We start from the raw sequence: 14,712 nt of genomic DNA on the forward strand, positions 1-14,712 counted from the left end.
ATTACCCCAGTGCCCTCTCAGCTGCTACTTGAGTAAAACAATTCAAAGATGTATTTTGACAAAGAAACAGGACACATAATATGTGATAAATATCACAATACTAATCACAATACATCTTCTACAATGTAGGCTACTTGTATGGCCTTCACAGTGACGTCAGGAGGCTTTTGACAAAGAAATTACAATAAACCAAGGGATTTTGACTTGACTTGATTTTGACCACTTTTTAGATCTGTAGGTTTTACTGTAACACAGTTATTTAACCACAGTAATTTTGCTTATTTTTATTATTATTTATTCATTGTAATATTAAAAATAAAACTTTATTTAACCCTTAGAGACATCAAATAAGCATTTAAAATGCTGCAATTTCTCGTTTTCTGCCATGTCATGCATTCTCCATATTCAATTATTCTTTAATAGAAAACACTTTTTGGGTTTGCCCCCCATTGGCAGGAACTGGAGATACAGCAATAGGCAATATATAAACACGTTCATCGTCCTCACTTACTACAGTACTAAGGCCGTGACAAAACTATATTTCTAAAACATGTTTAGAAGGAAAAAAAAAAGAAAAAAAATATTATATATGTATATGTATAATGACTTATACAGTTTCTCCTGAATCATTAAGAAGGATTTTACATGGCATTCCCTTTGTTATTTCGTGCATTTTGAAATCCCGACAAATACTACAAGTCCCAGAAAGCAATTGTGTGTCCTCTGATTGGAGGTGATTGTAAGCCAATCAATGCGCTCAGCAGTACTGTGATGCGATAAGAGCATCTTCCATCATGGCGGTGGCATTCAAGGGATTTCCATTCAACCTGCTGTTTACATCCATATTGTTGATTCTGCTGCTATGTCTTCAGTCTGGAGGTGGTCAGAAGAAAAAAGAGGTACTGATGCATTATGAAGCTGCCTTTCACAGCACCCAGTGATGTTGATTTCTGGCAGAAATCCTATAGTGTTCGCGTCCAACACGAACATATTAACTAGGCGGCGCAGTTTAATGATGTTGACATATAAATGACCCAAAGACGGCTGTTTTTTTAAAGCTGCACGGCAAGAACAAGACGCTGTTCTAATATAAATTTTTTTTTGCATCAATGTTCTAGCAAAATGGCCCTTGCTTTTTATCCTGGCGGGTGTGATTGTGAACGCAGCCGTGTGCGCGTGTCCGTGACGCTGTACGCTTGCCCTCATAATGATAAGCTATTCTTCGGAAGCAAATAATAATAATTGAACGTTAAACCAAAGAAGCTGTTATAAAGTTTGATAATTGAAAAGATGTCGCTCTTTATTTCTGGATTCATTTAAATAAATGTAAATTGATCTAAATATTGCTTAAGCTCATTTATTAATTATTATTGTTATTATTAATTAAATCGTTTGATTGTTTGACTCAACATTAAAGTTCCTTTATAACATTTCACCGTCAATTTAGATACTTTAATCGAATCGAAGGTGTTAATAATAATTGCAAATAGTAGATCCATTAAAATAACATTACTTTTTACTTTTTTATTAAGTTAGTGTATTAATTCTGAATTGCCTTCATAATTTACTGCAGTGTTTCTGAATGTCAGGTGAACTGCGTCTAGACAGTCTCTAGGTAGTCTCTCTTTGTCTCTTGATGCTCTCTCTCTCTCTCTCTCTCTCTCTCTCTCTCTCTATCTCTCATCATATTTTCGAAAATATGATGTGTATTTGACCTTTTCCTCTCCCCTGCAGCAGAGGAGCAGAGAAATGATCATATTGAGCACAAATCAGGCAAAGTGGTGAAGCAGCAACTTTCTGCTTTCCCCTCCTGCATTTTTAAACTGATTTCTTCATATTTCCTCTTCCTTTTTTGTCTTTTCCTCCTCCTTTCTCCTGCTCTGCAGGGTGCTGAGAAGGGCAGTATTTTGACTCCCTGTCGTTAGGGTTTAATATATCTTTTAAGGTTTACTCTGCCCTCTACAAGCGGGGGAGGAATATTGGAGAGTGGGTAGGGGGTGTAGGATTTTTTTTATTTTTTTTCAAGCCCAGCTACTCGTTCATCATCGCAGCCAAATTTTGTGTGTCTACTATCTTGGCTTGACTAATGTGAAAATGTGGGAAAAGAAGGAGTAAGCAGTTTTGAGCTGCTTGAGTTGCAGAGTCTTTGTTTGAGTTGGCCTGAGGTGGACTCTTTTTTTATGGCGTTTAAAGAGGACTTGCCAATTTATTTCTCCTCATTTTGTCCTTTACTTGTTTACACTCGGGGTCAGGTATGAGGTTTCTCTTACGGTACTGTATTGTGATTTTATTCATGGCCTTTTGACGACTTGGGTGCAACATTCCTTTGTAGCTTTATTTTCAGGTTTGGTGGGTATATATTATTATATACGACATAATGACATTTTAAGATGTTATAAGACTATGGCCAAATAACCTGCCCATGCAAAATAGCATAAGTGTGAATATACTGTTAATTTTATTTCATGAATTTATGTGAGTATCGGATTTATATTTTTCACCCTGTTGTCTAGCATGGGACCCCCCATCCTAAAATGTAAAATACAGAGATTCAGAAAACTTTAGATTGTAAATATTATTTTATATAAATTTTTTTCATTGTTTTTTTTTTCTCAACAAAAGTAGCTACTATTGTTCAGCATATTATTTATTTAAATCAAACTTTATATACTTTTATAAATAAATTTTTGTTTGAATATATTTATTTATTAGTTATTTATGTACTTTTTACTTTATTTATTTACTTTATTCCTATATATAAATAAGCATTCATATTTTTACTTTTATCAATTATTGGTCAAATTATTTAAATGTAATTTCTCACTACTTTTTGTTTTAGTTATTTGTTATTGATTACATTTTATTTATTTTAATCACATGCATTAGTTTATTTAGATATACACTGCTTTTCTCTGAACTTTTCCATATACCCCCATCCGCTCCCTTCCTTGTGGACCATGGCAGTACCTGCACCCCAGTTTAAAAACCCTTGTTCTTGATTATCATCTTTAATTAACAAGTTCAATGTAATATTTTGTTTATCCTAATTTAATGTTTAAATTGATTTAAATTTGAGTTGTGCAAGTTTTCTTTTGGAGAAGATATTTTCAATATAAAATCAATATAACTCAAAATAGGCTTCTCGTTTTAATATGACGGTGTCCAACACTTGTTTGGTTTGCTTGCTTTAGCAGCTGCTCTTAAATCTAAATCCCCTAGGCTATGTTGAATCACTCCCAAAGAATGAGTCAAATGATTATTTCTGTTATTTTTGTCTGGATGTAGTGCTCTGTTCAGTTTTAATGCACAAGTCGTGGTTTTGCTTATGGATGATATATTTGAGTTTTTTCCAACTTCTGTAGCTATGGGCATAAATGTGGGTATGGACAATAATATATAGTTACTACCAGTGTTACCAAGTAACCTTTAATTAGTATTGGATGTTTTATGTTTTCAGGTTTGGCTATAATTGCTGTTGAATGAATATATTCAATTTTTTTGTAAATATACACTACCATTCAGAAGTTTGGGGTCAAGGCTGTATTTATTTCATGATAAATACAGTAAAAGTATACATTTGAAATTATAATTTACAATATCGGTTTTCTGTTTTAGTATATTTGAAATATATTAAATATAAATGTATTCATTCCTGTGATGGCAAAGCTGAATTCTCCATTTGAGTTTTCACTGTCTAATTATTATTCATAAATCATGTTATAATATGCGGGAGAAACACTTCTTATTATCATCAATGAACAATTAACGTTGAAAACATTCTTAATACAATATGTTTGTAGTACCTATAATTTTTTTTTTTTATCCTCAGAATTATTTGAATTTTATGAAGTTTAAAATGTACTTGAAATGTTTTTTTTTTCATCACTTTTGATTAATTTAGTGTGTCTTTGTAAAAAAAAAAAAAAAACACTAAACACATTTATGAATGGAAATATATGTTTTGTTTATATACTGGCTAGTATATTATGCATACAAATCTTATTAATAGTAATTTAATAATTATCTTTTTATCAAGTAAAAATTACAGTATATAAGAAATTCATAAGAAAAGAGTAGTGAGTTATTGTCAGTATTTACTGTATTTAGGATTTAGCTAAACTGTTTCTTGTTGCCGACTACCTTGTGTATTGTTATGATAACAATAGCAATTATTTTTAAGGTGAGTATATTTGCTATAATAAAACAAATTGTTTCGGACAATGTTATGATTTGCATTTAAACAGATGACTAAGTTTAATTCATTTGAAACCTATAAACAAAGGACACTGAATAAAAGTAATAATAGTAATAATAAAGTTCTGATGAGCTTCTTATAATATCAGCCTAATGAGACTCTTACCTAAAAATAAACGGTATTATCCTCTAGTACGTATTTGTTCACTGTATTGTAGGGCTGCACGATTATGACAAAAATCATAATTGTCGATTATTCCCTTGAATTTATAATGCATGCTGTGTTTTTATATGAAAATAAACAAGCTGAAAATACTCTTACTGGAAAAACTTTTAGAACTTTTCTATAGTATTAAGCCTCAAATGTCAAATATAAATTGGATTGTTTTTTTTGTTTTTTTAAATGATAAAAAAGTAAAAATATGAATGGTATTATAATGTTATACTTAAACTAAAATTAAAATAATGGGGAAATACCCTTAAGATAACGTAGAAAGAAAATGAATCTTAAGCACGCAGAATAACATAAGTGGACTTATTTATTTTATTTATTATTAAGTGGACGATTAATTGCCGCTTTGAACGATTACTTAATTGTGGCATCCATAATTGCAATTGCGATTTAAATTTTTTATTAATTGTGCAGCCCTACTGTTTTGTAGCTCTAGTTCTGCTACTGTTTCGCTACAGGACTCTCAGGATCCTCTGCTGTCTCTGGTAGAACATTTCTTGTGATATCTGCTGCAGGAAAAGTGTCCGGGCCCATGATAGCTCCATCCTGACTGTAGCAGCTGGAGCTGAATAGCAGTGTGATCCCTTCTCCCTTCAGCTCTCACACTGCGGCTCGACTCATTACTGCTCCGACTGGCACTGGGGCAAAAAGCTTGAAAGAGTTTATGTTCTGAAACAACTGAAATGTTTGAAGTCTTGAAGCCTCCCTCACGTTGGGGTGAACAGTGCGAGGAGGGCCACCCTGCTGAGTGTTTGATGAAGGCAGTTTAATTCTAAAAGCTCAGAGGCATAATGATGCATACGTGTAGTCATCCATAGATAGGAAAGCGCGTCATGCTGCTCTGCCTCTCTCATGCTTTCCCCTATTCTCTGTTTCTCTCTTTTCTCATTCTCGCTAACGTTTCATTCCCTCAGCCCATTGTGATGGACTGCTTTCGCGCAGCATTGATCTCTCCGATTGGGAACACGATTTCAGTGTGCCAACCTGCATATATACATTTCCATAATGAGTCTCAAGACTCTAATTCTAAATACATCATGGCTCACTGCAAATCAATCTCCCCGAGATGATGATGTCTCCAGAGCATCAGGAGGTGGTTTTACATTTTTATCTTTTTATTTTTAATTTGTGACCACTGTTATTGGTAGGGACACTAGAGGCAAAAGAGAGGAAATGATTGGCAGAATGGGAATGGAGGAAAAGACTGAGTCAGACTCACATTGCCTGCATGAGCACTGTTTCACGACTAGGATCATACAGTATACTTATAAGATCATGGAACCAGCCATAAAAATACAATTTGCAGTATATTGCAGAATGTCACAGAATTTGCCAAATTGTGGATGAATGAATCAAGTGTTTATTTGATTACCACAATTTCTACTATCATAAATAAATAAAAAATAGCTCACTGTATTCCTAAAAATTCTCTATTAATATAAATTATTAAATTGTTAAAGTTTTATTACTCCGAACACATATACTTGTTTTTATTATTATTATTATTATTATTATTATTATTATTATTATATAAAATGTAATTGTAATTCTAATGTAATATTTGTCAAACATATTTTTGTCAAAATGATTCTTGGAATGCAATTAAGGAGAAAAATAAACCTGAAAAGAGTCCTACATCAAAGGCTGCAACTCTAACATAATTTTCTCTTCAAAAGTCATTGCATTTAATTCATCAAAACCTAGGTTACACGGGCCCTGCTTATCTAATAGTGTATTTTTATTCTTCACTAGGTTTAGCATATAAAGAAATAAATTGAGAAACATTAATAAATGAGTATAATTATGATGTGGTTGTAACCGTAACCTAATAACAGCTGATTATTCTAAATGGTTTTGGTCACTTTGTTGAGGTCACTATTTTGAGGTCACATGACCACCAAAAACCACTTTGCTTTATCAGTAATCCCTGTATTATTGGACACTTTTACTATATATTAATCATGACTGACTGCTCAAAATGCATTTCTACAATAGCATCTGTATCCAAAAAATAGTGTTTTACATGATGTAACATCCAAACCATTAGGTGTCAGTGTATATCCAACATGAATCGCATTTTTTGTTAGTGTAAAAGAAAAAAAAAAGCAGATGAGGTTACAGTAATTTTCCATGCTTTTTGTAAAAACAATCACTATTTTTGCAAGTGTGTTTGTTCTGCTGCAGAATTTAACATTTTGTGCATACTTTCTATAATGGCTCTTCTTAACAGAAATAGAAGATTCTAGTAAAAGCTCAAAAGAGCACAGCTGTTGCTCCCACGCCTGCTAGAGTGACAGCAAGCCGTGTTTAAGGCCCAGTGTAGTGGATTTGCAAAATGATTTGTATTGTGCTTGAGAAGCATTACCAAAATGATTCTCCATGCCACCCAGACAGACGCAGTGCCCGCACCGCTGGGACGCTGTGATATATCAGCATTAGACCCAGAGCCATTCCACATGCATCGCTTATAAAAAATCATTCTGCATATTGAGCAACTCATAGTTAGCCTAGCCCTGAAAACCCCACACTCTCTTCTCCAACAGGGCAAGCTTGTGTGGTCTGTTCTTTCATTTTGCGTTTTAAAATGCAAAATAAGTCTTTAAAAGATAAATAAACAAAAAAAGATCCATGAATATTTAGCAAGCCCCGGGCATCCTCCGGTCTCCACTCATGTCAGATCTAGGTCTGCAGGTGTAATTCCATTTCCCTTGTACATTTTATTTAATATTCAAGAGATTTGTTGGCCATTTGTAACAAGTGCAGTGATATTCTTGCTTTCTCGCCATGGGAAATAAAAAATAAAAGTGTTCACGGACCAGCAGTATGTTTTCATTGCACTGCAATGTTTAAATCATACAAGTATGCATTATATTTGAAACACTGTTAATATATTTTGTTCAATTTAAAAGTGGGCAGCTGTTGCCTGAACTTTACCATAAAAATGCATTCGCAATGTTTCAGACATTATGGGATGTTATTTAGGCCACTAGGGCTGTACAATATTGAAATAAAATCAATATAACAGTATGGCTTAGGATGATTGTCAAATCGTGCATGCTGCAATTTAAGTAAATATATATACTTCCAGAGTGAAGTGCATCATTTACACATGTCTAAAATGGTTTGGTTTATTTACTGTGTATCAAGCCGTTTTGAGACACTGCTGCATGCATGCGAGTGAACATACAGTACCTTCATTCTGAAACCAGGCAGCAATTATATTTATTTGCTAGCAACTCATCAAACTAAAAAAGATTGATTGTATACTGTTCATAATGAATTAAAATGCAAATATAAATAATATTGTAATTTTATAGTAACTTAATTTTGTTACTGTTTTTGGTAACACTGTTTTAAGGGGTCCTTGTTACACAAGTTGCGTGTACTTACTATTATAATAATTAAAATAATTATGCATAATTACATGAAAGTATCCCTAAGCCAAACCCTAATCCGGTTGCACTTTATTTTACAGTACGTGTACTTCCATGTACTTAAATACACTGTAAGTACACCATATCTAAAAAAGTTTAATACAAGGTAACTACAAGGGGTAGGGCTAGGTTTAGGGGTAGGTTCAGGGTTAGTACCTAGTTATTACATAGTTATTGTAATTACTATAATAAGTACATAGTATGTACATGGGGAACAGGACTGTAAAATAAAGTGCTACCCCTAATCCTAACCCTATCCATATAGTAAATACATGTAGTTAATTAATATTACTCATAAATTGATAATTACACTGTAACAAGGACACTTTTTTTTTTTTTTTTTTTTTTTGCAGTACAATGGAATTATTACTATAAATGTATTGTTTAGTAATACTTACAATAAAATCACAATTATTATTATTTTATAGACATAACTTGGCCAAAACAATGGGAATATGGCCAATGACAACTTTCTTTATTATTATTATTATTATTATTATTATTATTATTATTATTATTATTTTACTTATTAGAAAAAACTTTATAATACATTTCTAATCATTCTAGAATGACTGATTGTTTTTAGAGTAAAACTATGTAATTCATCTGGTAAAACAATTCTGTATTTGTTTATATTGCGATTATATAATCGTTATGCCATTTTGTCTTACAGCTATACTGTATACATTATTATTTATATTATTTATATAATTATATTTAATTATTATTATATTCCAAAGAAACATATATATTTAAAGTAATAGTTCTCCCAAAATCACAATTCATAACTCTGTTCACTCAGCCTCATGTTGTTCCAAACCTGTATTTTGTGGAACACAGAAGAAAATTAAATATTTACATTTGGACATTTGCATCACACCGTAACTATCATAAAGTAAGCACAAATTTTGTTATATTATGTTGTGTCTTTTTTGAAGGTTAAAGACTCCAGTTTCCATTCATTGTAAGTGCATGGAAAAGAGCAAACAATGAATCATCCAAAAATGTGTTTTGTTCCATGGGAGAAAGAAAGTTGAGTAAATGTAATAATGAGAGTAATTTTTTTTTTTTTTTTTTTTTTTAGTATTGAGTGAACCTATATATATATATATATATATATATATATATATATATATATATATATATATATATATATATATATATATATATATATATATAACATAAATAAATAGTAATAACTAAATTATAATTTGATAAAAGCTTGAAACAAAATATAACATTGAAATATAAATTATATATTTACAATATAAAATCTGATACATTTTACCATATATGAAAAGCTAAATAGAAGTTTCCAAATTAATTTTATTTATTGTTTTCTATTCTTTTCTTTTTTTTTACATTACATGCTACCAAAATAGTTTCTGATCAAAATATGTGACACAAGTTCATTTTCTTTATGAATTTGAATGTGATTCATTATTAGCAGCCCTGCTGAATGAAAGATGATAGCCTGTGTGGCAGAGCTGTCCGTTTGATGGATGCTTTGTGTTCCTGAGACATTGCCCTGCCTACTTTCTGACATTTTGGTCAGAAATTGGGCATAATCAGAGGGCAGTTATTTTTGAAGCCAAGGGAAGTGGAGAGTATGTGAGATTGACCACTAGTAGAGAGTCAGACGTGCTCTATTTAACATTAGTCCTGAAACATCTTTGGATATAATAATTTGTCAGCCTGTTTTTACAAAACTGCAAGCATTTTTCTGTGTTCTGTAAAACACAAAAGTACATATTATGAAAAATCCAAAACACTTGTGCTGTAACCATTTTCATAGTTTCACTTTTTACTAACCTTTTTAGCCAGTTTTGCTTCATTTTCCCTAGGCTTTTTGTTAGACTCCACCAGTTTATTTCCCACAGGTATTTTCATTTTCTGACTGTTTTTCATCTTAAGCTCTCGGGGTTGCGCGAGAGCTCTGTTAACCTGTGTGTCATGCTGTGTGCTCTGACCCAATGGCTCTCGTTCAAACTCCTGGTGTTCAGAGAGCCCAAAAGAGCTCGCCAGCTCAGACCACTGACTTCCAAATACAAAGACATCAGTAGAAAAATTTGCTACCTGCAAACGTCATGTTTTTTTTCTTTGAAATATGTTATAAGGTAACAACTTCCAATTAATTTTCCCTTCCTCTCAGTCCTGGGTACCCTCCATCTATCCACCCTGTAGCTTGTGACATCTTCAATTGTACATTATCAGTGCTGTCATAGCAGTCGTCATCACTGCATGGCAGTAGATGATCCGGCGGAGATGCTTTAGGCAGGAGTCCGGCGTGGACGAGTCAGCCTGTCGCACTGGATAAAGCATTCGGTCTTATCAGCGCTGTGCCAGCCGTCCATCGCAAAGCCTTAAACATGCATTAAAGAGTGTGTCAGAGAGTGTCGTTCATTAGAGAGAGTAGTGACGGGGGAGGAAGGAAAACAAGAATCTCTTCAACGCATCTCTCCTCACGTCTTTCTCTTCTTCGTTCTTGTCACTGTTTTGCCCTTCATCTCCCTCTGTTTTTTTTTTTTTTTTTTTTTTTTTTTTTTTTGCAGATTAAGATTGTTGTTTCTAATTGTTGCATTTTATCATTATTCTCAGTGTGTTTTAGTGAAGGTGCCAAAAGGTGCTTTTGCCGTGATGTGATGTGATGTGGGTGCTTGCTTTGTTGCATTTCAAGGGGAAAATGCTTCACCATGTTACAGGTCGACCAATTTTACTCATACAGATATCTACTTTGGGTTGGACCACATTTACGCTAAAAGAGTTGCTTTGATCACTAAACGGGCAAAGGTTTACTTGAAGAATGAACAAAGTAGTATAGGTGGTTTTGAAGTTTAAAGAGCAAATGGAAAAAGAAAGCATAATCTATATTATAGCTCTCTAAATGAAGCATACTTGATCTATTAGAGCCACAGAAAGAATAACGTTTCACTGAAAATTGCACAACACACAATGTGTATGTCGCTCTGTGGCTCAGCATAATTTTCTGTCGGCTCCATTTAAATACGCGTCTGAAGTTTCTTCCTCTGTGGAGTGCACAGCCTCACATGTCATAACAAACATCACAAGGTGTCAGTGAATTCCACCTCTAGTGGCCACTCTCATAATGTATTATGACAGCGGACCCTTCTAAACCTTTCCAGCAATAGATGCAACTCAGAGAACATGGATTTTGGCATGGATTTTTGCCGATAGACAATAGTTCCTGCAGTCAACCATAGGTGCAGATTAATCTGCAAAACAAAGCAATCGGTTGACCTCTAATTGCAACAATGCTTTACATTCCAATCTGTATATATATATTTATTTATTTATATATTTATTTATATATAAATATATACATACATGAAACGTATATGTGTATATATTTATTATGCATATATAAATTCACACACATGCATTTATATATTTAAGAAAAATATGTTGTGTGTATATATTAAATATATTTATATATGATTATATATAAATTATATATTATATTTGTATAATTATATATGATTTTTTTATTATATGCTGTATCTGTGTGTGCTGTATATATATACACACATGGACATAATAAATATACAGTACATACGCATATATTATGTAAACAACATTTTTTATTTTGGATGTGATTAATCGTTTGACAGCACTAAATATTTTATAGTATTACTTTATTTTTAATTAAATAAATGCAGCGTTGCTGAGCATTAGAGACTATTTTCACAAACATAAAAAGTCTCTTTTTTTAGTTTAAATCATTATATTCATTCTTTCTTTCTTTATTTATTGATTTATTTTTTTCTTTACCGGTATGTTATTTGCTGGGCTTTAGTTGTTAAACTCTTTTGAAAAAGTTGCCTCTTTATATTCATCCCCTGTAAAGCACCGCAACGAGCCCCTTACACATGCTGATGGACGTCTTTGTCTGCTGAATTTGGGCTTATATTGAACTTCCTTATTATTCTCTTCCTGGGGATTGTTTGTGAAATGTCTTTTTCATTAAGTTGAGGTGGTGTAAGCACTTGGTGCCTATCAGAGATTTAATCCCATCGCGAGTTCTCATATCGCTTCACTCGTGGCCATCGCCATTCATTTCCCAGTCAGCATCTAATTGACAGGAAAATTAGATCCACATTTCTCTCTCACTCTGAAAATGGAGAGTGGAAAAAGAACCGCATTTAAGAAAAAGAATAATACGCCAAAACCCCAAATTGAGCTGCTTTGTCTTCTAATACACTCAGGCTTGAGCCAAATCCTAGAGTAAATTATCCTCAATAATTAGTAATGATAATCCTGAGGAAAGTCTTTTGTTGTTGTGGAGAACAGCCTGTTATTATTGCCACATTCTGCTCCACTTTTCAACTTATAATGGTTGTCAGAAGACGACTCAAAAGCTACATTCATATAGTCATTATCTGGGAATTTACTAACAGGTTAGACTCTAAAGTAGTCCTGTTTATAAAAAAAAAGAGACTGTAGCTGATTGAATAATGCCTGCAGAGACCGATAACCCCTCAACCTATTTCTCTCAGGCCAGAAACATACTTTGTAATTTTTAAATGTTTTTAAAAGTATTCCAGAAGGCGACATCATTAAGTCATTAAAGTCATTAAATCACATCGAAAACTTCCACACTTTCATAATAAATTGGTTAACAGAACTGATTGTCTCTCCAAACAGACTATTCTGCTGCTGTGTTGTAGAGCCAAAGTCTCTGAAAAGGTCAAGACCAACCACAACCGTGGTCCTAAACTGTTCTCTATACATGAAATAATGTAAAGTTTTTAAGCTTATGGTTGCATGCACAAAATGCTGAATATACCAATTAGTCTTGAATGTGCTTGCCGATGTAAACACAGGCCATCCACAATTGGTTTGTGGATAGACCGACAAAATAGCTGCTGTCTGACATCTCACTCCCATCAAACAGACTTGCTCTATCCACAAACCCCACCTGCTTTACATGGCTAGTTGCATGTCCCCTGCCAACTATGTTTATTAAACTAAAGTGCCGTTTGATTTTGTTAGAAACACCGCATAATAAAAGCAACCATGTGACTTGATTGTATTATTCTTCCAGCATAAATATTGCCTGATTTTGCTTTTAGGGAATGTATTCAAATAGTAGCCATATCCATATTGGTGAAGATCTTGACTGGTTACCAAAAGGTTGCAGGTTCAGACCCCACAGATTTATCTATTTAATTTAGAGATGTTTCTCTGAGCTTGTTTTGAGAGTGTTTAGGAACAACAGAAATCATGGAAGTTGTATGTGAAAATAATTGTGTCAGTTGAAAGTTACTTTGATCACATGCTTTTTATTGAAAGGTTGCAGGTTCGAAACCCAGAAATGTGGATCCTTTATCAATGGAGAAAAAAAAGAGGTGCTTGTCTGAGAGTGTTTTTATACATATGAGTGACTATGAAACATCTACATGTTTTTTAGTGTTTAATACACTGTGTCACCGCTGATAGTGTTTTTGTCTCACCATGCCTGAAAAGCAATGTGAAAAGCATGGTTTAGTAGAAGTTCACTTTGTCAATTTAAAGTCACTTTGACAGCTTCATCGCTTGACAGATATGAGAATTCATCAAGGTAATTGGAGCGGAAAGATTCCCTTCTTTTACTTGCCCAACAGAGCACAGTGATGTGCTTTTATCTGACACTCCCTGTAATTAAAGATAAGAACCTAAATATTAAAACCATCCAGAGAAGCAAATCACATCCACAGTCAGCTCCTGCAAGCCATAGAATATATAACTTATATATATTTTTTTACATTTAAGCCTCTGATGCTAAGGCTGCATTTATTTGATAAAAATACAGTAACAAAGAAACAATATTATGCAATATTATTATGATTTGAAAAAACTAATTTTAGTGGAAATTAACATTAAAAAATTTGAACATAGACTTGAAAGTGCATGATCCAAACCTACATTTTTATAATTAATGACTGAAAACATTTTGTAACATGACTTTGATGTACCATTTTCATGGTAATGCAATGTTTGATTTTAAAATGGGTTTCAAAGATGAATTTTGAGATTTTAAGTGTTTGAAGTGATAGATCATTTCTGATGATTTCTAAAGTGTGATAGAGAAAAAGGCAACGAAGAAGACTTTCTTTTGACAAAGGTCAGAACTCCTGTTATTTATGCTGTGCCACCCGGGAAACAGTTGGGGGTTCGATGCCTTGCTGGCACCTCAGTCATTGTATTGAGGGAGGAGTAACAATATTGTGATGTATATGGTTACTGTGATATGAAATTACTTGTACAGTGATATAAAATTTTGCTTATACTGCCCACCCCTAATAGACACACTCATCCGGCTGAAATGTATAGCAGCCAAAGTAATATTATCCATCCAGCTCTCTGTAAGATCAGAACTGCTGTGCTTTTACCGGATCATGTCAGAGTTTATGCTTACATTGTGAAGAGCAAATTGAACCAAGGTTTGCAGATCCTCGATAAGCTCCTTCACCCATGAAAGCCAAGATCGGAGCACACAGCAGGAGTATTATATCATCCACTATGCCTGGGCCTGCCAAAGGGTTAGAGCATAATGAGATTGATCCTGATATGAAATAGTACCAGGTCCAGTTTTTCTTCTAGCTTTGTAATCAGACTTTGGAAGCAGAATAAAGGATAGAGGAGGGTTACAAGAGAGTTTGGGTTATGAACTAAGAGCGAACTCTTAAAAGTAGTGTATAAAACACAGAGATTGATGAGGTTTTACCGGGTTTCAGGCAATGAAATTGCCACAAATGTGCTTAAAAATTATTTATTTAGTAATCAAGTATATTCTTTTAGCGCAAGTTAACATTAAAACGTTATTGAAAATTGAGGTTCTGTCTATCCATTCCT

The 14,712-nt window shown here is 33.3% G+C and overlaps 1 protein-coding gene across 1 annotated transcript in view; it reads left to right on the plus strand.

The window, feature by feature from the left end:
- The first annotated feature begins 757 nt into the window (after window positions 1–757).
- The window catches only part of LOC127948508 (tumor suppressor candidate 3), a 70,785-nt gene continuing 56,830 nt past the window's right edge, over window positions 758–14,712 (plus strand). Inside the window, exon 1 of the mRNA XM_052544986.1 lies at window positions 758–899. Coding sequence (XP_052400946.1) covers window positions 795–899 — 105 coding nt within the window. The 5' untranslated portion in view covers window positions 758–794. The remainder of the gene's footprint in view (window positions 900–14,712) is intronic.

Source organism: Carassius gibelio, chromosome B1 (genome assembly GCF_023724105.1).
Source record: "Carassius gibelio isolate Cgi1373 ecotype wild population from Czech Republic chromosome B1, carGib1.2-hapl.c, whole genome shotgun sequence".
NCBI lineage: Eukaryota > Metazoa > Chordata > Actinopteri > Cypriniformes > Cyprinidae > Carassius > Carassius gibelio.